The 23,345-nt window shown below is 36.5% G+C and overlaps 1 protein-coding gene across 2 annotated transcripts in view; it reads left to right on the top strand.

Annotated features, from left to right (window-relative positions):
* PPP2R5C (protein phosphatase 2, regulatory subunit B', gamma) overlaps positions 1–18,850 on the top strand; it is a 51,420-nt gene extending 32,570 nt beyond the window's left edge. Inside the window, exons 6-14 of one of the 2 annotated variants that reach the window (XM_010144170.1) lie at positions 788–847; positions 3,668–3,776; positions 5,501–5,554; positions 8,128–8,298; positions 8,837–8,964; positions 10,453–10,554; positions 11,776–11,848; positions 14,133–14,249; positions 16,167–18,850. In XM_010144170.1, coding sequence (XP_010142472.1) covers positions 788–847; positions 3,668–3,776; positions 5,501–5,554; positions 8,128–8,298; positions 8,837–8,964; positions 10,453–10,554; positions 11,776–11,848; positions 14,133–14,249; positions 16,167–16,298 — 946 coding nt within the window. In that variant the 3' untranslated portion in view covers positions 16,299–18,850. The remainder of the gene's footprint in view (positions 1–787; positions 848–3,667; positions 3,777–5,500; positions 5,555–8,127; positions 8,299–8,836; positions 8,965–10,452; positions 10,555–11,775; positions 11,849–14,132; positions 14,250–16,166) is intronic. The other variant, XM_010144171.1, reaches the window with a different exon arrangement.
* The last annotated feature ends 4,495 nt before the right edge of the window (positions 18,851–23,345 follow it).

Raw genomic sequence — 23,345 nt, 5'->3', positions numbered from 1 at the left:
TTTTTTATTATCAAACCTTTATGTTCCTTCTAATTCAGTCCAAAGATTTTTATATTGTCTTCAGTTTTCCTTGGAATTGTCCTGAATTACATAGGAAGAGTCTTTAAGGAGACAAAACAGTCATATCAAATATTCTGGATTAAAAGTAGCTCTACCTACCCAAACATTTTCTAATGAGTGGAATTATTTTCTCATAAGTGTAGATTTTTTTATAACTATTTGCAAAGTACCTGAAGTCGTGCATAGAACTTTCTCAATAATTTATACTCAGGTGACTGGGAAGAAGGGTGGAAAGGTAAATTGCAGGGCTCTACCAAAAGAAAATTAAGGGAAATTTTACTTCCTCTCTTTATTACGGAGCCTTTTCTATGCCAAAGAACTCTTTAGATTCGTACGTAGTAACTGTTTGAATACCTTGTGCTTCCGTCTACTATAGCAGGTTGAGTCATGGCATTTGATTATGCCCGATGCTCTTCTGTTATTTTAGTATTTCAAGCGTTGTTTGCTGTGCTCAGTTTTGCATTATTAAAATGACCAGAGTATTGGGAAAAGCTCGAGTGCATGCTGCTTTAAGTGTGGGAGAAAAGCAAGCACCTGTGAAGGTTGCAAGCCGCTTGATCTGCTGTTGACTTAGGTTTCCGCAAAGTTTCTTTTCCACTGTGTATTTCTCTTTTCTTTTTACTGAGTAAGTAAAATCCAGAAGGTCAAGGCTACCTCTAATGTTAGTTGGGTATCTTAGATTTGTATCTCTTCAGCAGTAACTTAGTAAAACTTCTCATTTATTTAGGTTTATTTATGAAACAGAACATCACAATGGCATAGCAGAATTACTGGAAATACTGGGAAGGTAGGTTGTACATTTTGTTTAAACTTGCTTGGTTTTCAGAGCAGACTTCAGAAATGCAAGTTTGTCTCCAGTCTTGGAGACAACATTAAAATAGCTTCATGTCATATGTCAAAGCTGTAACAAAAAGAATAAATTTTGTGTAAGATTGCAGAAACACGGCAAAAACTTGAACCTTGTGGCAACATTTTGGGATGTGACAATTTTTTATAACTTTTTTTAAGTCTTATTTTTTCTTTGTAATCAATATTAGTTGTAAAGCAACTACAAATAACATGTAATAGGCTGACATTTATTAAATTCTTCTAATGTTACTGAATGCATAGCAAGTGAACAACAGAAGCAGGGGTTATGAAACTTCAGAAATCTTTTGTTCACCTTGTTCTTCTGCAAACTTCAGCGATGCATCTGAAGGCTCTTGAAACTGAAATTTTACAACTTAAAGCTGATAGCCTCTCAAAACTAGCGTGGTTTTTATCAACTGATTTCTCTATCCATGTGCAACATTTTTTTATACATTAGTACACTTCAAAAGCTTAGTTAGGTTTATTTCAAGATGTTTCTGTATCTCTGCGCATAAAAAACCGAGGTCAACAAGAGCAGATTGTTCACGAGTGTGATCGTGTCTGGTCAGGCTTTGGATACCTCTGGATGGAAACCGCAACCTCTCTGGGCAACGGAGACCACGCTCCCAATAAAACGGTTTTTTTCTTATGTTTGAATTAAATTTTTGATGTTTCAATTTGTGCCCATTGTCTCTTACCCTTTCACTGGGCACTGCTGAGAAGAGTCTGGCTCTGTCTTCTCACACCATCCCTTCAGGTATTTGAACACATGGGTAAGATCTCCCTGAGCCTCCCCTTCTCCAGGCTAAACAGCTTTCTCAGCCTTTATTTGTCAGATGTTCCAGCCCCTTCATTGTTCTCGTGGCAGTTTACTGGACTCCTTGCAGTATGTCCACATCCTCCTTGTCCTGGGGAGCCCACAAGTGGACCCAGAACTCCAGATGTGTCTCGCCAGGGCTGAACAGAGGTGAAGGATCATCTCCCTCAACCTGCTGGCAATGCTGTTCCTAATGCAGCCCAGAATGCTGTTGAAATTGGAAAGATGTTTTAAAATTTTCTAGGTCTGCCCAGAATAATTCTTTACTTTTTAATGAAATGTTCAACCATTAAAGAAGTTACATATCCATCCTTACTTCAACACACTATAATCAAGTAGTACTCATCAAGATATACTGAAAACTGTGTTAAACTTAAATACTAGAATATGGAGCTAAATCTTCAAAACTGTTACTTAAGTCACCAGCTTTTTCATTCTTGGTTTTGTTAAGTTATCTTTGTTACAAATTTAAAAGTTACATTTTTCTTTTCTCAGGCTTCCAAATCAAAATTTCTTGTAGCTAAATGAGGCTTCTGAGCTGTAACTGCTCAGTATTGGTTATTCTTCCAGAAGTTTCACACAGCATGATGTTGACATCGAATAACAGTTACGAATAACAGTTTTCAGTTAGGTTCCTGGGTTTTGACTTGTCAGAAGTAAAGAGGAATTGAATTTCATGCCGAAGTACTGGGTTTCGTTCTTTTCCTTTGCTAAGGGCTATATAATACTGGACAAATAAGCAGTTCCGGTAGGAATTACTAACGTGGTTATGTTTTTTCTGACAATCATCTCTTGACAGGATTGCAGAATTTCTCCACACTTAATCAAGGCCAAACTTGTCCTACTATCCTGCTCCTCTTTGTGGTTAGCAACTCTTAAAACATCTTGGAGAATTTTTTTTTAATTAAGTTAATGTATGATAATGTATATTTACCAAGTATGTGGAAGTTGTGGAAAGAACACCATAGAAATGTTAATGTAGAAATGGAGTGTTGATATTATGGACTGAGAGACTTCAGGAGAAATAACCTCATATCCTCAAAATGGTTATGCAGTCATTACTGGTGAAAATTATCTTAAGCATGTACAGCAAGGGTGAGCAAGTGTTATTTAGTAGACTTTAATTCTGGGACATCATCTGATTTCTGAAATCTGAAATATATAGGACTTGGAATTTTTAATACTTTTTTTTAAGATAGGTTTGGCAGGTTCCTTTTGCTTAGGTGTCTTCTGTCCCTGGTCATGGAGAGAAAAGCATTAGAATGAATAAAAAAGGATTTAAAATAGTAAGTGGGCAATAGGATTCTGGATGTTTTAACTGCTGTTAATGAGTTAGCACTGAGTGAACACAAAACAGTGTGTTCTAGTACTTCGTTTTTAGGTAAGGACTAGGACTGCGTCACATCTGCACTCAGTGTTGTATGTTGAGGTGCTATTTGGTTATATACTAGGGCCCTGCAGAAATGGTAATATTTAAGAATTCATATTTGACGTGTCTCCTGTCCTCTAAAAGAGATCCTCCTGATCTCTTCTACGTCCAGTCTCTGGTTCATTCTTAAATGCCGTGAATAAAGTCTGAGAAATATGTACTCAAAGCTTTGATGGCGGTGAATAGTTCATAGTGAAAGTTGGAATCTGAAGTGTTGGTATAATCCCATATGTTGCTTGGAAGAAAAATTTGGGACTTGAGAAAGACTTGGGTGAGTGATGGGCTGAGGTTGATCTGACTATTAATTCTGTAATATTTATGGAACTGGACCAAGAATTAAACAGTCTCTGGTGCATGCTTAATTTGTAAATTTTTCTGTTGCATCGCGTTCTCCAGGAGATCACAAGGGAAAAAAGAAAATCTACTGAGAACAAGGATTTTGTTATAGCTGCACAGTAGTGCAGATTTTGTATAGTTACTGATTTTTATCTTGAAATTTCTTTCCCTGGCAGCATAATTAATGGATTTGCCTTACCATTAAAAGAAGAGCACAAAATATTCTTATTGAAGGTTTTGTTACCATTGCACAAAGTAAAATCACTCAGTGTCTACCATCCACAGGTAAGTTTTGTTTGGTGCTTTTCATTCTAGTGTTAAAGTAAGCTGGCGTAGAGACATCAGGGGGATTCTAGTCATTCTGATGTGGATTCTGTTCTAAGCTCTGTGCTGACTGGCCTCAGGGAAATTATTTAATATATGTAGTTATAATGCTTCACTTGCTGAGGAGAAAAAAAATGTGTATTTAAGTAAATATTATAAAAAGGACTGTAGTGTTTATAGATGAAATGCATTGAAGTAGTTAATGTAAGAGTTCCTAAAAAATTCTGCATATGCATAAATATTACCTTGTTCTTGTCTATAGTGTTTGGACATACCAAAAATGCAGAGAAGTATGGTTTTAATGAATGTGATCTGTAAACAGTTTTTTCTAAACTGTTTTTCTAAACTGAATGGAGAAATTCAGCTAAATTCAGTTTCAAAACTTGATATTTTGAAAGGATTTGGGCATTTACTAGGACATCATTATTTAATTTAATAGATGTTTTTAGAAGTACACAGAAAAAGAGGGCATCTTCGTTGTATTGTTTCCTGTGCTGTATCTCTTCTGTGCTAAGTTTACTTTCACTTAGAATTCCTAGAGGAGTGGGAAGTCGTACAGTGTTAGAGGAAACACAGTATTATTGCGATATGCTGAAATACCTGAGAGGTGTTACGCAGCCTTGTTTTTTTAATTTGAAAGTTTAACATTTTCTAGGTAAATTTAAGTACTCCAAGTTTTAAGGATCGTTTCTTCAAACAAAATCACTAACAACTTGTATTTTTAAAAACACCATTTGTATAATTACAGTTCTCTAGCAATCAGAGATGCTTATAAGCATTTGCTTTGAATCTTGCCTACCGGGGCTCACATCAGTTGAAGTAGTGGGCTAGAATGACTCACATTCAAAAATACTTTTTTCTTTTTTTTTTCCTAATACTATGAACATAATCTGTTGGACTGTGGCCAGTCAGACTGTTTTTATAATCTCAACTAAAGCAGACATCTGTGATTTTCTTCTGCCTATCTGAGATGGATTAGTCTTTATCTGTTTCCTCTAATTCACAAATTAACTCTCCAAAACCTTCAGGTGATTTGCATTCCTTATTACTATCATAAAAAAGAAGATAGTGACATGGGGATGCCTCTCTTACGTGCCTTAATGAAATGGGAAAGCACTTCCAGTGAGCTAGACTTGTGAAACATCAGAGTAAAGTCACAAAAATTTACACTGTAACAGTGGCAAATATTCAGAAGGATTTGCTGCCAAATACAGATATGTTTGTATATATATGAAGAAAGATAATTTCTTTATTAAATTCAAATTTACTTTAGAATAGTGGAGAACACTAGATGTAATAATCTCTGCACGTTCATCAAATTATCTAGGGAAGTTCTTGGTAGCAATCATCAAAAATAGGGGAGGAATTGGGCAAGTGTGCTGAAGTGCAAAGTACCAGGACTAAAAAGAAAACATGAAGTTATGTGTTTGTCTGTATTTGCCACATGAATATATGCGTTTGTCACCTAAAAAGGTGAGGGCAAACTTGGAAAAGATGGGAAAATTTGTTAAAGTGTATTTACCCTTTTGTTGTTTAAATTGTCTGCCAAATAATTTTTGTAAAATTACAGAAAAACTGCTGTGTTTTTATTTGAATTTGGTCGTGTTCTCCACTTACGCTAGTGATTTCAAAGTGCGTTCCAATCACAGTGAGCATTAACAACAATCTCTTTTCTTTTACTGTAGCTGGCGTACTGTGTAGTTCAGTTTCTAGAAAAGGACAGCACACTTACAGAACCAGTAAGTTTATCTTGCTATTATTACGTGTTTTGCAATGTTAATATCCAGTTCATCTGTAGACTGTTTTAAGGAGGTTCTGGGAGCAAAGATACGGATTTTTTTTAATTAGGGAGAGTCAAATATTTGACCATCTTGATCTATTGAATTAAGCTTTTCCAACAGTTGTTTGGAATGTCCAAAATTAATTAAAGCAAAGTTAAGAGCATACCTCTTACAAACAGACCAGAGTTTATTCTGCTTATTTTCTGCTGGCTGGCTGGATATGAGATGGTCGATCTAGAAGCAGTTTAGTCAGAAACTAGCTCGCCTTAACTGTGCTCTGTTAAGAGACTGATGTTATGACAGAGCACAGATTTCTGGCACATGGAGGTATCTACTGAGACAAGGCTTTTGAGTGGGATCCTGTTCATGTCTACCAAGTTTGGACCGTAGACAAAAAGAGGCTTCAGTCTGGCTGCACGTAATTGCATAAATGAATACTTTTGATAGCATGTAGTGTTATGCCTCCTTACACCCAGTATTAAGTAGCTAAGAACTAATATGTTTAATCACTAAGTAGCAGTTGGTAAAATGATTGCTACTAGCAAAAGTGCACGTTATTAGATTATAACTATATCCATTGTAAAAGGGAAACTGGGAATCTTGAAATGAAGTATGCAGCTGAGCAAGAACTCTCTTCTACTTGGAGCTTTTAATTATCAAATCAGACATCAGCAAGGATGTTATTTATTTCCTAGTATAAATCTGAACTAATACACATCCAAGTCTGTTTCCCTATTTGATCTCAAATTAGTACATGATTACCACATTCTTTAAAAACATAGAGCAGGCATTGCCAAAGTACTAAGTTCCCCTTCAAAAATTCTGGTCATTTCAAAGTAAACCACTTCATTTCCACTTATAATTGTCATATGAGACTTTTTCACATCTTATTAGAAAAATCTGCATAAATTTCCCAAGGTTTCATTGAGAATACAGTGTCTGCTTTCATGATTAAATAATACATATATGAAAGATGCACTGATTTCTTGCTGAATTGTCTTGTCAGTGATGATGCTAAATTTTGTTTATAGTTTCTAAAAATGAAAAGCTGGACTTCTATGAAAATGTCCTCCATTTCAGAAAACAGAGACCTAAATGAGCGGAAAAAATTGTTGTCTGAGAGAAAGGTTAATAGATTGTTGCAACTTTTAACATAAAATAAAGACAAATGTAAACTTTATTTTAAAATAGTTTGTTCAAGAAGTCTGTATTGGTTTATGGGGTTTTTTTTTCCCTCCAGTTCTACATCTAGGACTAGACCAATACTGTTCTTGATGTGGCTTTCTAATCTTGAGCCGCAAAACAAGCATTTATAAACTCACACGTTCAAGACTGTATTAGTTTCTCATAACAACTATCTAAATTTAAGGCTGAGTGCTATGCCAGTCATTTTTAAGTATTAAGCGTAGTTTAAATATACTTTAAAGGAAAGTGTCTTCCTGTTTAAATATTGTTTGGCATGAAATTGCCACAGATGAAAAACAAGTTTTATAGTAAAAAAAAAAATCTAACACTTTGGTTTGAAAACTAATGTCTTTGGGGGAAAAAAAATCATCCTTTCATAGTAAAAACATTTGCATCTATTCGCATTTTTGTTAAATTGGAAATCGCTAACAGCCCAAGGGTCCTTATTCCTTCAATATAACTTGGTGTATTTTTGAAGATTCTGAAATAATTTGAGATGTAATTGATAACTCTACTAATAAATAAAATGTCTAAATATATTTAACTGCTAAACTATTATGACTTTTCAGACTTAAATTCTTCTACTTACATATTCAGTAGACAAGAGAGTTTGTTTTTCAATTAGACTTCAGAAACATTGTCCACAGATGTATAGACATGGAAGAGTCATGAGCCAGCTGGCAGACGACTTCCTTTTGTGTCACATTTTTATGGATCCTTTCGTTGTATTCCCCCTTCCTCTTCCCTTTTTTCACACCTATCTTTTGAGTGTGCATGGTTTGCTAGGCAAGAACTGCTTCAGCAAGCTGGGTAGATGATTTAATAATCATGAAGAAAATTCAGACTGTGACTGTAGTAATACAGTCAGTTAAATAAAATTCAGTGTTTAAGAGCAACATGCCTGGAGTAGTCAGTCACTTACCAATTTGGGTGTTAATAGTAAATCTCCTCTTAAAATATAATTATAAAACTTCATTTCTTGAGTTTTGGAGTACGCCTCCAAGAAACTGGAGATTGAAAGCTGCTGTCACTTAAGTGTCAGATAATTTTCCCTGTAGTATGGCAGTAAATTTGCACTTTCATCATGTTAAGTTAGATTCAAGTTACTTTCTCTAGTCTTTTGGTTACTATTTTTGCACATGACTTAAGTGTATAACTTTGTTTTCTAAAGAAGTGTTTTTAGACCTTTTAACAGTTATTTCTGTGACACATGTCACTGCTGTCACAGGGGACAAGATATCTGAGTTTTGTGTTCTGTTTAAAATATCAGACTTCTTAATGAGTTATAATTTAGTGCAAGGTAAAGTCAAATTATCATGAAGATTATGTTCACTTTGTCTCTACAGGTTGTAATGGCACTGCTGAAATACTGGCCAAAGACTCACAGTCCAAAAGAAGTCATGTTTTTAAATGAACTAGAAGAAATTTTAGATGTTATTGAACCATCTGAATTTGTAAAAGTTATGGAGCCTCTTTTCAGACAGCTAGCCAAGTGCGTGTCCAGCCCACACTTTCAGGTCTGTACTTACTGAATGTACAGTAATAAGAGGATTTTTATAAAGCAGACTTGTTAATAGTATTACCTACTATTCACCATAATAAATTTTATTTGTTGCAAAAAAAGTCTTCAATTCTGTATCAAATTTTAGGGATCCAAATGTTAGCTTTATTTCAAGAGCGCAGGTGCATTTGTATTGGGTGATTCACTTCAGTGCTACACTTAAAAAAGCTTAAAATCTTGTTGTTTTCAGAAGTATCTAAACCCTTTCAGTACATGGTGTATGTGTTTCACTGCTTGTAGCAGAATTCTACACATAGTGTTTTCATTGGGAATTTCTTTGGATTTCAGATTTCATAGGTTGTTGTTTGAATTGTGTCCCTATCAAGGAAAAGGCAAATTTTCCATCTGTCTTTCCATTACTCCCATTTGCACTAGAAAAATCCAAATCTAAGCTGCAACTTTTCTTACCTTTCCTTTATATTTGCCAAATATTTTGATTATTTACTTTTTAAGAGATTATCTGAAGAACTGTTCCTTTTTTCATGTCGTCTTAGGTTGCAGAGCGAGCTTTATACTACTGGAATAATGAATATATTATGAGTTTAATTAGTGATAACGCAGCAAAGATTTTACCCATCATGTTTCCATCCTTGTACCGGAATTCAAAGACGCATTGGAACAAGTAAGAAACCCTGTTACTTCACTTATGTCTGGTTTTAGGGTTAAAAGTGGTTCAGATCTTTGAGTTGCTAGTTTGAACAGTGTGTTGAACTACTTATTCTAGGAAATGAAAGTTGCTGGGTAAGGAGGAGACTACTGTCCTCAGTTTTTAGGAAATACTAAATTGAGGGAAACCATTTATCCTTTTTTCAGTAAACAAGAAACAGTGGTTTAGTGCATCTAGTCCATGATGTATTTTAATATGAAGCAATTTTGGCATTAACCTGTAGTTCAGATATTTCTAAAGACTAACTTTGACTTCTGATCTCTAACATCTTTGCTGATTTGCATTTCTTCTGCATTCTAGTGGAATTTGTTGTTGGGTTTTTTCTCCCTTTTTGTTTATTGTTTTCTCTTCTTTCTCCATTGACTATTTTCCCCACAATAGTACTTACATGTGAAAACAGTCCTGATCAGCAACTTTCTGCAGCTGTTCCATTGTAAAGTGCTTCTTTGTTTGAGCTATTCTACAACTGCTGGGATGGTGAAAGTACCAGAGCCTAGCGCTGGCCATGAGTTGAGGACTGTTGATGGGTTGGCCAAGAATGAGTAATCAATCTGCCACTAAACACAGGAATGGAAATTGAAGATAAAGTGATGTTAAAGTCATGGGTGTAAGCAGTAACAAATAACGTACTCATTAATAAAATTCCGATTCAGTGATGCAGTTGTACATAGTAAATGGGGATTGCTGACGGCTGTTTTTTCTGGCTTTCAAGGCCATGCATTCATTTTATTCCCAGAATAAGTCATGCTACCCAGTACAGCTGCACTCTTATTTGTAGCTCACACAAGTGATACAAAGTAATCACTTAACTGATTGCTTTTTTTGACTTAATGGTCGGCAGTAGGTTACAGACAGGAACTGTAAAGTACTCTGTGAAAGTGCTTCGTAAAGCAGATGATTTTGGGTTTTAACTTTTCTGATGTTTTCCGCTTCGCTTTTGTAACACTTTACTAAAGAGTCCTGGCATGATTGTGTTGAAGTCAGTCCTGTGCTGTGTGGCAGTTTTCAGAATGAGTGGTATCTTTCCTAGGCTCCTTTTAATCACTAACCTTTTTTTCTTGAATGTCGATTGCCAGTAAGTTACTTATATCAAGATCTTTAATGTCATCTTGCATTTTCTCTGATAACCCTAGTCTGATTAGCGTCAGCTGCTGAATTTCAGAACTTACTGTATTGATACATGTGGTATTGAAAATTAGTTTTAAACATAAAATGTGTAAGTGATGGGTAGTAGTATAGTGTAAGAAAACTGCATTCGAAGTTGGTAATTTTAGTACTTGTATTTTGAGGGTAAATTGAAGCTTCCGCTAATTAGTGTTGTTTCTACTTATTCTGAAATGATGTAATTTTCCAGTTATGTAGGCTATTGGCTACTGTTGACCAGAAAAAGTAGATTTCAAAGTTTAAAGTACTCTGAGTTTCAACCAGAAGTTTTACTTATAGGACAATACATGGCTTGATATACAATGCTCTGAAACTCTTCATGGAGATGAACCAAAAACTGTTCGATGACTGCACACAGCAATTTAAAGCAGAAAAGCTGAAGTAAGTTTTCATGTCAGTGTGTCTGTCTGTTCTTGAATAATTTGTTCAGAGCGCTTGAGCTCTGAAAAACTACTGTGTCTGTAGTGGGAAGCTGCCCATTCGATTACAGTACAGCAATCTCAAAATCGACTTGGTGAAACTTCTTGTTACATGTGAACTGTAAAGTCTCCTTAAGAGTAGGATGCTTCATGTAGTCTTTGACCTAGTATTGCTGGGGTTCACTGCCTTCCTAAAAATCAAATTTTTTGAGAGAGACATGGCTAATCGTAAACTAAACTAAGCAGTTTAGTTTACATCCTGTGTTTATTTTAGCATGCTTTGTTTACATGGTGTTATTTTCTTTTGTGTTATCTCTCAGTTCTTACCAAAACACTTTTCCAGTGTTTTTTGGAATTGCATTGTGTGTGAGCGTATGTGTGTGTTTTTTCTAAAAATTATCCGAAGTAAAGTTGTGACTCTATTGTAATACAGGGCATTCATATGTTATTTAAAGTGTATTCTTGCATAGGCCAGTGAACAGAGCGGGGATTTGGAAGATAGAGTTTTTCTAGCATATGCCCAAAAATGCAGCTAATTTTTATGATCATACAGTCACTTCTGTTCCTTTGTTTCCGATTTTGTTAAATAGACATTTTTTATATATTCCCCGTATTATAAAGCCTAATGAAGTGAAATTGAGAAGCCCAGAGATGGTTTGGCTTTCATTTTAGGGGCTGGGGAGTGTAGTTAGAAAGTGGGTACTGAAAAATACCTGGATTTTAATTTTATTTTTAATTTCAAAGTGAACAGGATTTCTTCAAGTAATGGTTCAAATTACACACCTGTTTTAAACCAATATACAGGAAGTAGTCCAAATTCTTAATGTCTGTTGATTTGTCTAAATTTTGAAGTTCCTTATTACAACTTCAGTAGGAATGAGCTTCTAGCATAACAGATTTCTAAAATACGGTATCACCAGTTTGTTGCTTTCATGACAATGTGATTTTTTTTTTTTTTTTCCCCTTTCAGTGTTTCTTTGTGATCATGGGTATTGATGTGACGCAAATTATCCTCTCCGCAGGAAGCGATATTTGGGCAGTAGGCTGGAAAAGGCTTAGCTAAATAATTGATTCTGTTGAATTCTTTTGGTGAATTCCTTCATGTTTAAGAAAGGATACAAGTTGTGATGCAAGATTCACCAAGTTTCTTTTGCCATTTTTGCTTCTAATTTTTCTTTTTCAGAGAGAAGCTAAAATTGAAGGAACGGGAAGAAGCATGGGTTAAAATAGAAAATCTAGCCAAATCAAATCCCCAGGTATTTAGAAAAGATTAACATGTTCATGTTGAAATACTTTAGTTTTGTTAAATATCAATGGGGGAAACAGGTCTGACCATGGAAATAAAGCGATTTCACTAATTGTATTATGAAAGATATACAATAAAAATACTTTTAAAATTTGTAACCTTTCTCTCGTGCAAGTAATTATTTAAAAAAAAAACTATCTGAAAAGCATGATATGAAGTACTTCTTCCTTTTCTTATAATAGGAGATACACTGTATTGCTGTTTGAAAAGTTATTGTGCAAAATTATGGAAAATATAGAGATGCCATAACTGGTTTCTCTTGAAAAGGTGTTTTGCAAACAATATATTACAAAAGAGTTCTTTCTGCAAACTGTGAGTTACGACTGGTCAGTTTTTCTCTGTGTCAAATGGATTAAAGTAATATTGTCCATTCTTGTCTGCTGCATTTGTTCTTGTACTTGCATTGGGATGGTGTCCTGGTGAACCTGCACCTCAGGTTCTTACTAAAAGGAAAACATCCTGCCAGGCATTACTTCATGTAACTGAAATTTTGATAAAGAAAGAAAGGCCCTTCAGACTATCCATTGTATTTTGAAATTACGGGAGAAGGGAATGGTTTGGTTTGGCTTGCATTTTTTTTTCCCCCTACATAATTTTCTTGGAGAATGCTGCTGGTTTTCCCTTTATCAGTCATACTGGTTGCTGCTATGGTCAAATAATCCCCGACTATTTCAATTACTTGGTGGCCAGATTTTACTCTACTGCATCAAGAGACTTACTGAACTCTATCTTTCCAACGTCATCTAAGCTGAGTTTAAAGTGGTGGATGGTGGTGTACTCTGTAAACAGAAGTGAGACATTTTATAATGTCAGTGATATTTTAAAACAAAGTTAAACGGTCTTTTTTTTTTCTAAGAAGGAGGAATTTAATAAATTTCTTTTCCTCTTGTGGCATTTCTCAGTGAACTACTAAACTGCTTAAATAAAATGTTAAAATTAAAAAGTCAGCAGATCGGTTAACATTAATTTTAAAAAATTCGTATAAAAGCAGCAACCTGACTTTCAGTGACAAAACATTCCTCTAATCAAATAAGTCCTACAAAAGCCTTGCTTGAAGAGTACGTGATGTATACGGTCATTTGCTATGACAAGTGATGAACTATTGCATATCTGGCTAAATAAGGGGATTGACTTGTAGTAGTAACATTAAGAGTTCTACAGTATAAGTTTCCTTTTCTTCCCAAGTAATTTCTTGTAACTGAGTACATTTCCTGCAACTGGTTAACACAGCCTGTATACAGTATGTTCCACATAGTATGCTTGAAGAGAGCTAATAATTGGAAGCAATTTAAAATAAAAATTATTAATTTGAACATGGAGTGCTCCACTGAACTGATGTAAGGGTATAAATGCTTTTAGCACTCTGTGTAATGGACTTGAAGTTGTTGGGGGGGGGCGGTTCCTGGAATTTCTATTAACTTTTTGATTTGTCTAATTACTGGCAGTTCTTGTTGTTCAGAGCTGTTCCTGACTCTGCATGACACAAGAATACATTTGAAGATTTTAGATCATTATAATTATTAAATACTTGCTGTCATTTTTTCTCTGTCTCATCTGCATTACGTTATTGGTACACTCAGATACTGAAATATTTATGAGGGAAAAATGGAGGAAAAAGTGTGTGTGTGTGTGTGTGTTAGTAAATGAGTTTTGATTTCAAGACCACATACACGTCATCTGAATTAAAAAGAATTTAAAATATTGAGATTGCTGTACAGTAAGCTTTAGGTACTATACAATTGTTTTTACAAGATTTTTCTGAATTCCCAAAAGACTTTTATGCTGGTTTACTTTCTCAAGATATAGAAGTTTAACATTTTCTTTTGAAATTATTTTAAATGTATACTAACTGTATTTGGCCTTTTAACAGTGTTTTGTCTCTTGCAACACAAAATTGCACCAGAAAGTGAAATCGTTGTATTTGGGTTGCTACACTGTTCACAAATCATAAGACAGTAAATTATTGTCAAAGTAGACTTTTAATACTGGCGTATTTTAAAATTCAATCTCAGATAATCAAAGCTTTTTTTTTTTACTGTATTTTTTAACAGCGTGTTTCTGCCAAGTGAAAGGATTTGAGTTCCATTTTAAAATGTATTACTTAGTGCCTGGAAGCATAAGATACTGAAGCTAATCTCAAATAATTAATCATATCATTCAAATGCTCAAATACACTCATAGTACTTAGGTATTACTAATAAGGATGATTATTTTAACACTTTACGTTTTATTAGTACCCAACATATAGTGACACGAGTTTGCTGAACAGTCCTGTTGCTATGGAAACAGATGGGCCTTTAATTGAAGATTTGCAGATGCTGAAAAAGACAGTGAAAGAGGAGGCTTGTCAGGTAAAGCCATGTGAAGATAACAAAGTACTTTATTAATTACTCTCTGGAGATTTTCTTTTTTTTTTTAGCAACTGTTAATCAGAGACATAAACTTGGGTTATGTTTTCAGCCTAAACCATTTATCCTAGAGTAGTAAACTTCATTAGAGCTGCTACTTTTCAGTGATACTGTAGCAGCCAGGAATACAGCGTTATGTTTCTAATGCCTGTGAACATGCTGTGTGGTCTCTTTTGACATTTCTTCTACAGAAACTTTTCACCTAGAAATGGCTTTTTGTGTCATGGTGGGAACAATGATTATGCTTTAAAGATAGTTTGAAATATGGCTAAAATCTACCACATCATGTTCTGTTCTCTTCTTTATATTACAGGTTTGTTTTTTCGTAAGGAAAACTCGTGTTAAATATAGTCAGATTTTAGTGGTAACGTTTTTGTTTGTTATTCAGAGCCTACTTAGTGCCTAAAGATACTGTGTTTTGAAAAAATGTGTAAAGTGTATGTTTGTCTTGGCCACTCATGGGTCATCTTCCTCAGTCCACCATCTGTCATGTTCCATTACCTACTACAGGGCAAGGACCCTCAAGGTCATTCCAGTCTTACGTCTTTAGATAAAGCTTAGTAATTTTCAGGTATTTTTAATTTAACTTCAGTAAAGTGAAACTAGAATCCTGGCATTCAAACTAGAGGTTAAAATGTGGAGCTGATGGAAAATTGAGAGGTGCCAGGGAGCAATGCAGTATCACTAAGATGTCTGTTAGGAGTATGAAGATCTCTAAGTCCTGCAAAGTTTAAGACCTGAGAAATTATCTGGAGCTGGAAAAACTGGTTGAGATCAGAGATAAAGTCTGTTAATTTGAACCAATGTATCAGACAAGAGATTCAGTAAAAATAAGCATATGGTCAACCTAAGCTCCTACATTACTTTCTTAAAATTCAGTGTTGTTATCCTACAAGATTATACTATTATATTCAAGATTGTATTATTATATGATTTGTTATTTGTGCTATAGTGTTTCTGAGTGAAGACCAAAATCAAAAGAAATGCTAGTACGCCTCCAAAACATGCTCAATGCTTGCTGGTTTTTTTGAACGCTTCTATCTGGAATGGAAGCCTATGCATACATGTAAACCTTGGTGGCTGAATTACATGCCGATCACAAGCAATGAATGAGGGTATCATTCCCCTGAATTCCCTGAATGGGAGTGCTGGGTAGAGCTAGTCAGTGAGGAGCGCTGGGCTTGCTGACGTTTTTAAACCTCTGCCTTTCTTCAGACCTTGGATAGCTTAGCCAAGCTAAGCTTGGCTCCCCTCCAAGTGATGGGTAGAGGGGCCTCCTTTCACAGGCTCCAGAGCCTGGAATCAGTTCCAGCGGAGAAAGGTACATACGAGATTATTGGGGAAAAAAAAGAGTGCTGCTTAATCTTAAAGTTGTTTGATGATGGTGTCCATCTTCTACTATGCTATTTCCTAGCTTAGAACCGTTATCTCAAGATTTATGAGATCTTGGTTACTTTCCATCCTGGCCAGAGGGTATTAAAACTTAGACCTTCTGAGTGCTGTAATATTAGTTCTAGAAGAAAAGCAGCCAAACTAGAATTATATACTAGTAGCTGAGACAAGCAGTTAAGAACAAAGTTCACAGTCCCAGCTGCTGGAAGTGTTTAGGGATTTGGGCCAGTATTATAAAATATAAAATGTGCAAACATTTTATGTATGTAATGCAGTAATGGAGGCGCAGACTAAAACCAAGGGTCTTACCTTCTTTCTACAAAAAAAGGTAAAGAGGAGAAAGTATAAGTTTTTTTCCCCATTTGTTTTTTATTTCTTTTCCCATAAGTGGACTGTGCAAGAAGTATTTTTAAGTAATTGTTTAGTAATTAATATTCTTGGCCAACTTTTGTTCTATTTTTATTTCAGGCACAGAAAGATCAGAAAAAAGATCGTCCTCTTGTGCGACGCAAGTCAGAACTGCCTCAGGATATCTATACCATGAAAGCCTTGGAATCACATTGCAGAGCTGATGAATTAATATCACATGATGGGCATTAAGCTATTACAGTGAAACATTATTTTGGAGGAAAAGGTTTTTTTTCTGGACTCAGTTCTACAGTAGAACTTACTTTTTTGTGCCATACCAATCAGTTACACGCGAAGTCAGAGCTTTCTTCAACCCAGTTCTGTAGGCAATAACTTAATAGAGTATGCAGCTCAAGATTAGTAGTTCAAACAATGGTAAATTACCCAATTCCATACGCAGAATATTGGGTTGACTATAATCAAGTGGACACAATTTCCTGGAGGTGTTATCATAGTACCAGCTAGCTGATAACGTGCAGTTTTTATAGTCATATCTGAGACAAGCGTTCTATAAATTCCAAATGAGTGAGTGACCAATAGTTGGTACTAATGATAAAGGAATGTTTTCAAATTTAAAATTATTTCAACTTCAAGTATTAAACTTTTTCTAGGAGTCCTCAACTTTACAGCTGTTTCCACTTTATTGCTGTCTTGTAATATTCCAGCAGTTTTGAAAGTACACAGTTACTCTTTCGTATGATAAAACATGGCTTGCAAACTGGTAACTTTCATGACAATCCTCAATCATCATTCCTTTCTAAGAATTCTGTAAATTTATTTCTTCTTTACTTAGGATGAAGATATATATCTATATATACCATGTCCTAATACTTTATGTATATTTAAAGCCATATTTTCCAGTCTTCAGTGTATAATATGGCACCAGTATTCCAGATATGAACTGGTAGAAGAATTTTTCCTAAAACGAAAATTTGTTTACTATGACTGGGAATAGACTGAATATAAGATTTTATTTTATGTTTTTTCAAGTCAGTGAAATACTTTCTGTTTTCTCCCTTATCTGAGCTTTTAATACTCAGCATTTTTCTTGGGCTCTAGGAGTTCAGTATTCTGTGGCAGATATTATGCGTGATTTCAGTTGCATCAGTTTTTATCTGAAAAATGAACATAACCTTTCAGGAAACGCAATATCACAAGCTTGTTAAAATCAGAGAAGAACAGACCCTTGAATTCCATTCTGCTTCTTTTTAAATGAGTCTAAGAGCTGAGGAGATAGTGACCATAATTTTACCGTGAACTTATTTTTCTTGTTGTAAAGAGCACATGTGCTGCAAATACACCTCACAAGTGAACTGAAAATGCATCTGAGTTGCTGATGATCTTCAAATGCTGCTATATATTCCACAAGATTACTTGCATGTAATGAGCTTTTTGTGGTAGATGGAGAAGCACGGGAGGAAAATATCTTTAAACATATAGTGCTTTGTCTTCAATATTTGATTTCTCTCAGGGTGGCCAGTATTTTGACTTACTTATCCTGCTTACAAGCTGTTTGAAATGTGTTCTGCTATTTTAAATGGGTGATTAGTTTCTTTTGTCTCTGGCAGTAACATGATATAACTTAATGTTTTAATGTCTTGATGCATAAAGAGATAAAAACGTGGCTTTTTAAAAATAGTTTTGGTTTACTTTTTAAGGAAGTATAAGGTCTCCTGCATCCATTTAAAAAAAAATTTGCGCAAAGCAGACATCCATAGTAACCTTGTGCAGATGTAGTGCCTGCTGTTCGTTGGTTGCATTTAACATGAAATTTCCAATATTTGTTATGTTGTCTATTGAAAGAAAAGTATGGGTGGTAAATATTGGCTTAAAGCAACTAAATTTAAAGACCAACCCAACCTTTAAGTGGAATGTCCACTGTGTCTGAAAACATTTCCTGTAAAACTTGAAAAGGAATATGCTTTACCATTAGGATAAACTATATTAAAACAGTTTAAAGATGCCTTCTCGTTTTGAGGGAAAAAGGGTGCTTTTTTAATTGTGTAAAGCAACGTCTATGTATTTTGATATACCATTGTTTGAACTTCCATCTTTAGCTGATAGATTATCAGTTACCTTTGATTTTGGGTGTTCAGAATGTTTGTGCAAGAGGTTGCTGAAAGGAGCTATTCTTACGTTACCCAAGAAAAGCAAAAACACCTGTATATCAGTGTTGGATTGATTGTGTGATGCTCAACGTATAAGAACATCTTTCACTGTCTAGATTTTATTTCTGTTCTTTATTGAAGATAAACACTCACCAAAAAGGGAAATATTACAGTATTTTTAAAGGCTTAAAATTCACCATAAATTCATATCTGAAGTTTTGGGCCACTGAACATTTACTTAGAATATTGGAATGTTGCCATATTCCAAAATCTATCACCACTAATGGTTTAGCACATTTATTATCAGTATTTATATACTTCTTATAATCCTGTACTAAACCATTCTAAAACTAATTAATCTGAAATAAAGAGAAAAATTAGAGTTTTGGTGACTGTTGTTCTTCATAAAGTTCTGTGTCTGACACCTCCCCCCATTTTCCAAAATTATACCTGTACATCAGGAATGTCAAAAGTAATATGACAAGTGTCTTTTTAGTGTGGCTTTAGTATGGCTTCATTTTAATATTGTACATACATTGTACCTTGTTTTATGGTAACAAGTAATAAAAATGTAGACTTCATATTTTGTACAGAATTGTCCTATGTACAGAATAAAAAGTTCCTAGAAACAGCAAAAATAGGTAAGTGGCACAATTATTTTTCATTAGACAATAACTGTAACATTATACGTTAGTAGAATGTTAAGTTCAAATGTACGTACGTGTTTTTTAACATTTTGTAATTCAATTTTTTGTTCTGGCATTGTTTCTGAAGAACTTCATACACCTACCATTTAATATGCTTTTATCTAATTTTAAAACTTTAAAAAAGAAACGGTGTATTATATGGACAAATAAAGAACATGTGAATTTTACTTGCTCATCATGAAACTAAATTTAGCACAGACCATTTGGGGGGGGTGTTCAGATTGTCATTGTCTGCAGAATCAGCTATACAAATTAATTTCGTAGATGTCACAAAACCAAAAAAATTAATGGAAAGGCCATTAGTAAAAAGCAGGAATAACGGATATTCAGTAGAAGAAGCAGACTCTTGTGGACAGCTATCAGTACTGAAAGGAAATTAATACCACTCCAGTCTACAAAAATGGAAGATGCACTTTTCATATCACAGAGTTTTCCCCAGTACTGTTTCCACATTGACGGGTTTCAGGGGATGTAGCCATAAAATCAGGGGTTGTAATGTGGTGGGGTGGTCAGGAGTCAGGTGGCAAGAATGTAGGAAAAACCTTAGTAGGAATGGTCTGCCCGCTGGAATCCATAGAAGTCTCCACAAGAACTAAGGAAATTGTTCAGTAAGGGGGGTCTTGGGAGGGGAGCTGCGGGGGTGGTGAGCGGGCATCAGTGGCTGACTGCTGACTGTTACACAGGCGAGGTGTGAGTTACAAAGGAAGCAGTTTTCTGCATGAGCTCAGAAGGCATCGCATGCACTCCCAAGCTTCTTCACAATCAAAACTAGGTACTGAAACAGCGGAGGATTCAGTCATTCCGTTTCCAAAATCGGGGTCGAATACCTCTCAAAATGTAATGTGTTAAAATACTGACAGTAGTGACATTTTTTTCATTTGAATACATTGACCTGCATGCGTGTTCAGGAAGGGAACTCACTGTTTCTCCCTAAAGGAATTAAGCTCAGAGGCTTTAAACAGCATCTTTTCTGGCCTTATTTCTTTGGTTTGGCTATTTTGAAGTGGACGGGACAGTGCTAGTGTAGCACAAGCATGCTTGTGTTTGGGGGTTTGCCGGCTTGCTGCGGGGAGACTGTTTCAGTACCTTACCTGGAGGAGATAGCTACGATTCCAGGTGATCCCGAGTATTGCTCTGCATCCTGTTATGGACCACCCACCTAAAAGTGGAGCGTTTCTGCTCCTTGGATCTTATCCTTACTATGCATAGTGATCGTGGGGACTCATAATTGCATACAGCTAATTAAGAAATGCCATTCTAATTACCATATCACTGTCTCCCTGGTTAGAGTTTCTTTTTATGTGATGAGACTTGGCTTGAGCTGTCTTTACCTTATGAAGTAAAACTTTGATGTAGTTAAACATGCTGTATGACAAAATTCTGAAGGGAGAGTTTACTGTGGAGCTAAAGAAGATCATACATTATTCCTTCCTCACGTAACTGAAGAGCAGCGTGACTGCAGCTGGCTTTCTGTGAACCCAGTCACGCCGGGACTGCGTTCACTCCTGCACAGACACGTGACCGCACGCACAAAACATGAACCTTCGTAAGCATCACCCCTGTGGTGTGGAGGGGAGGGGGCTTCCACCGTGTTGCTGCAAGGGGAAGAAGGGCATCCACACAACCGCCTCAAGCTGTTTCAGTATTTTTGTGATCAGGAAGACCATCCTAAGAGGGTTCATGGTAGCATGGAGGCCTTGCTGTGTAATTTTTCTAGTACTCTGGCTGTAGAATTAGAGATGCAAGAGGATTAGAGATGAGAAAGCAAGTGATTTGCTTTGACTGTAACTTGTTTGGGGTTTTTTGCTATGATTTTGGTCTCAAATAGTACCAAATTACTACTAAATACAGGAAAAAAAGAAAATGTTTTTTTTTTCTGATTTTGTTTCTTTTATAACTTAAGCAAAAGGTTTTCTTTCTACATATGTTGTATGGCACTAGCCAGGAGCAAATCTTGTCTGTCTTGACAAGTGCTAGTTCTCATTCTGATTCTCTGAAATACTTCTTAAATTATAGGAGAAATGTGTCATATGGGCAATAGTGCCTTTTGGATGGCTGATTTCAATGGCTTCTCATGTACCCATGAGAAGGGCCACGTCCTTTGTGTATCCAAGAAAAGGACATTCACAACAACAGGTATATCAAGGCAAACTAATTTTTCTCCTTGAGCAAGCTAAAGCCTTTTCTCTCCTTTAGCTTTAACTGAGCATGAGAACTTGTGCAAAAAGCTAGTTCGTCTTGTCTTCGCTTTGATATCCTTTAATTTACAACATCTTCCTCCTGCTCCCTTTGGCACAGCAGATAAGGCTGAAGCGATTAAAGAAATACAAAGTGTCTTTCTTACCCTGCCTTCTAGTTACAAGAAGTGTAACATTTAAATGTCTGAACCGTGGACTTGTTCTTTATACCATAAAGTCTTGTTGCACGTGGAGTATCTTCTGGTTTTAAAACCCACAGTAAGATGAGACTTGTTGGGGTGTTTTGACCCTACTTTCTCTGCAGTTCAGCAGCAATGTATCAGAATTTATATTTCCTGTCTCTGTCCTACATTCTTCTCCTTACTTGGTGTATTTTTTCCTGGCAGCAACTTTGCAGTAACAAAATAGCCTATCTTGATGTGTAAGCCACAAAAGTTTTGTGACGTTTTGATGGAACAGGTGACAGCTGTTGCAGAACAATGAGCATGCTAGCACTTGGAACCATAGCTTGAGCAAACCTCCTGAGAGTATCTAGGTTGCTTAAGAGTATTATCAACACCCTTTTAATGAACATGCTGAAGGTCAGGATGTTAATTTAACCTGTGGGGGGTTTTATGCTTGGCCTGTACTGATATCACATGGATGTAAGTGGGTAATTCTCCCCCCACTGGAAAGCAGTCAGGCAGGACTAGATATGGGGTGGCCTTGCTAGAATTCAGACAGCGTAAGCAAAGTTAGCTGGTTTTTTCAGATGAAATGTAATCCTAAACCGTGACCTGCGTGTGGAGGAATGATAGGGTGTGAGGCATCTAGACTTCAGAAAATGAAATAGGTGTTGTATTAAACACTGTCTCAGTAAGTATATTCTGTAAATATTCAGGTTAGTATCTACCACTATTTTTCTTCATCAAAAATAAAATCTACCTTTCTAATAAGAAGGTTGGGGGGTGGGGGGATTTAAATGGTCTTGATAGGTTTTCAGTGAATCACCTCCATCAGTTCTGGTGCTTGTGGCTAGAACTTGTTTGCTGAGCAGGTAATTTTCCTTCCAGACAAGAAGGTTTGAGGTTTCTGTTACTTAAATCTGTGGGGTTTTTTTTCAAATTTTAATTGGACTCTTGACTAAACTACTTCGGAACTTACCAGGGCATAGTCTAGCTTTTTTACCGGGTAGAAATGGAGGAGCTGGGGTGTGTGGCTGGGCTTTCTGGGTTCCTGGTGTCCTAGCTGGACATACACACTTCAATGCTGAGTTACACGTGTGTGGTGCCTTACAGGTCAGGAGTGACTGTTGGGCAGGATGTCCTACCGCAGCCTCCTTACCTCCTCCTTGTGCAGTACATCTGAAGAGACCCTGGGCCTGGGGGTCGCTGTGCATTTGCCCGCTAGCCGTTAGAGGGGGATGCGCGTGGGGTTCTGAGGCAGTTTTTAATGGTCTGTTTGCTTGTGTTTCTTTTTTTTGGGTGACATCCCCTACTCTACCTCCACATGAACAAAAACTGTGTTCAGTCTGTTGGTTACCCAGTAGCCCCAGAGGGCTTTGGGGGAGTCAGTGACATGCTCTGGAACTTCACTGCCACCTTCTTCTCCCAGGCACATTCCAGTACCGGGAGGAGGGGGAGACTGGCTTGGGCAAGGACTGTCCATCTCGGCGGCAGTGAGCCTAACTCATCTCATACCTTGGGTCAAACATGTACACTGTGCCATGGCAGGTGTGCGTGTGGCAGCTGAAAAAGAGCTTTAAAGGTAGTTTTAAAAATGCAATGAGATTCTGAAGGAAAAGTCCCCATTCTGCTGCTGTGCTTTCACTTCTTTCCGTGTTCTTTGTGCCCGATACCTTTGGGAAACGGTCTCACTGAAGACCGGGGTTAACGGTTCGGGTGCTGCATTCATTAAACTGTAAAGAGCAGAGCTAGCGGGGTACAGAAGGCACCCGAGGAAAAAGGGTCGGGGCTTGCTCTCACTCAGAAGTCGGGCCTAATCTGCCCCTGATGGGGACGAGCTGACTTGCTGCTTCCCGCGTGGAGAAACGTTCATTTGTACCACCTATTCTTACGGCTTCTGGGTTTATTTTTAACATGAAATAAACATTCTTTGGACAAATCAGCCCTGGGGCTGCTGTGTCTTCCAGGTAACGAGGCGGCAGTAGCAGAACGCACGTCACCCGGGCTGTCCTGCCGAGGACAGTGGCAGTGGGCGGAGGCGCGGCGGGGAGCTTCTCCCTTT

Source organism: Buceros rhinoceros, unplaced genomic scaffold (assembly GCF_000710305.1).
Source record: "Buceros rhinoceros silvestris isolate BGI_N320 unplaced genomic scaffold, ASM71030v1 scaffold21869, whole genome shotgun sequence".
NCBI classification, from domain to species: Eukaryota; Metazoa; Chordata; class Aves; order Bucerotiformes; family Bucerotidae; genus Buceros; species Buceros rhinoceros.
The sequence above is the reverse complement of the archived record's forward strand: the minus strand, read 5'-3'. Positions and strand labels throughout refer to the sequence as shown.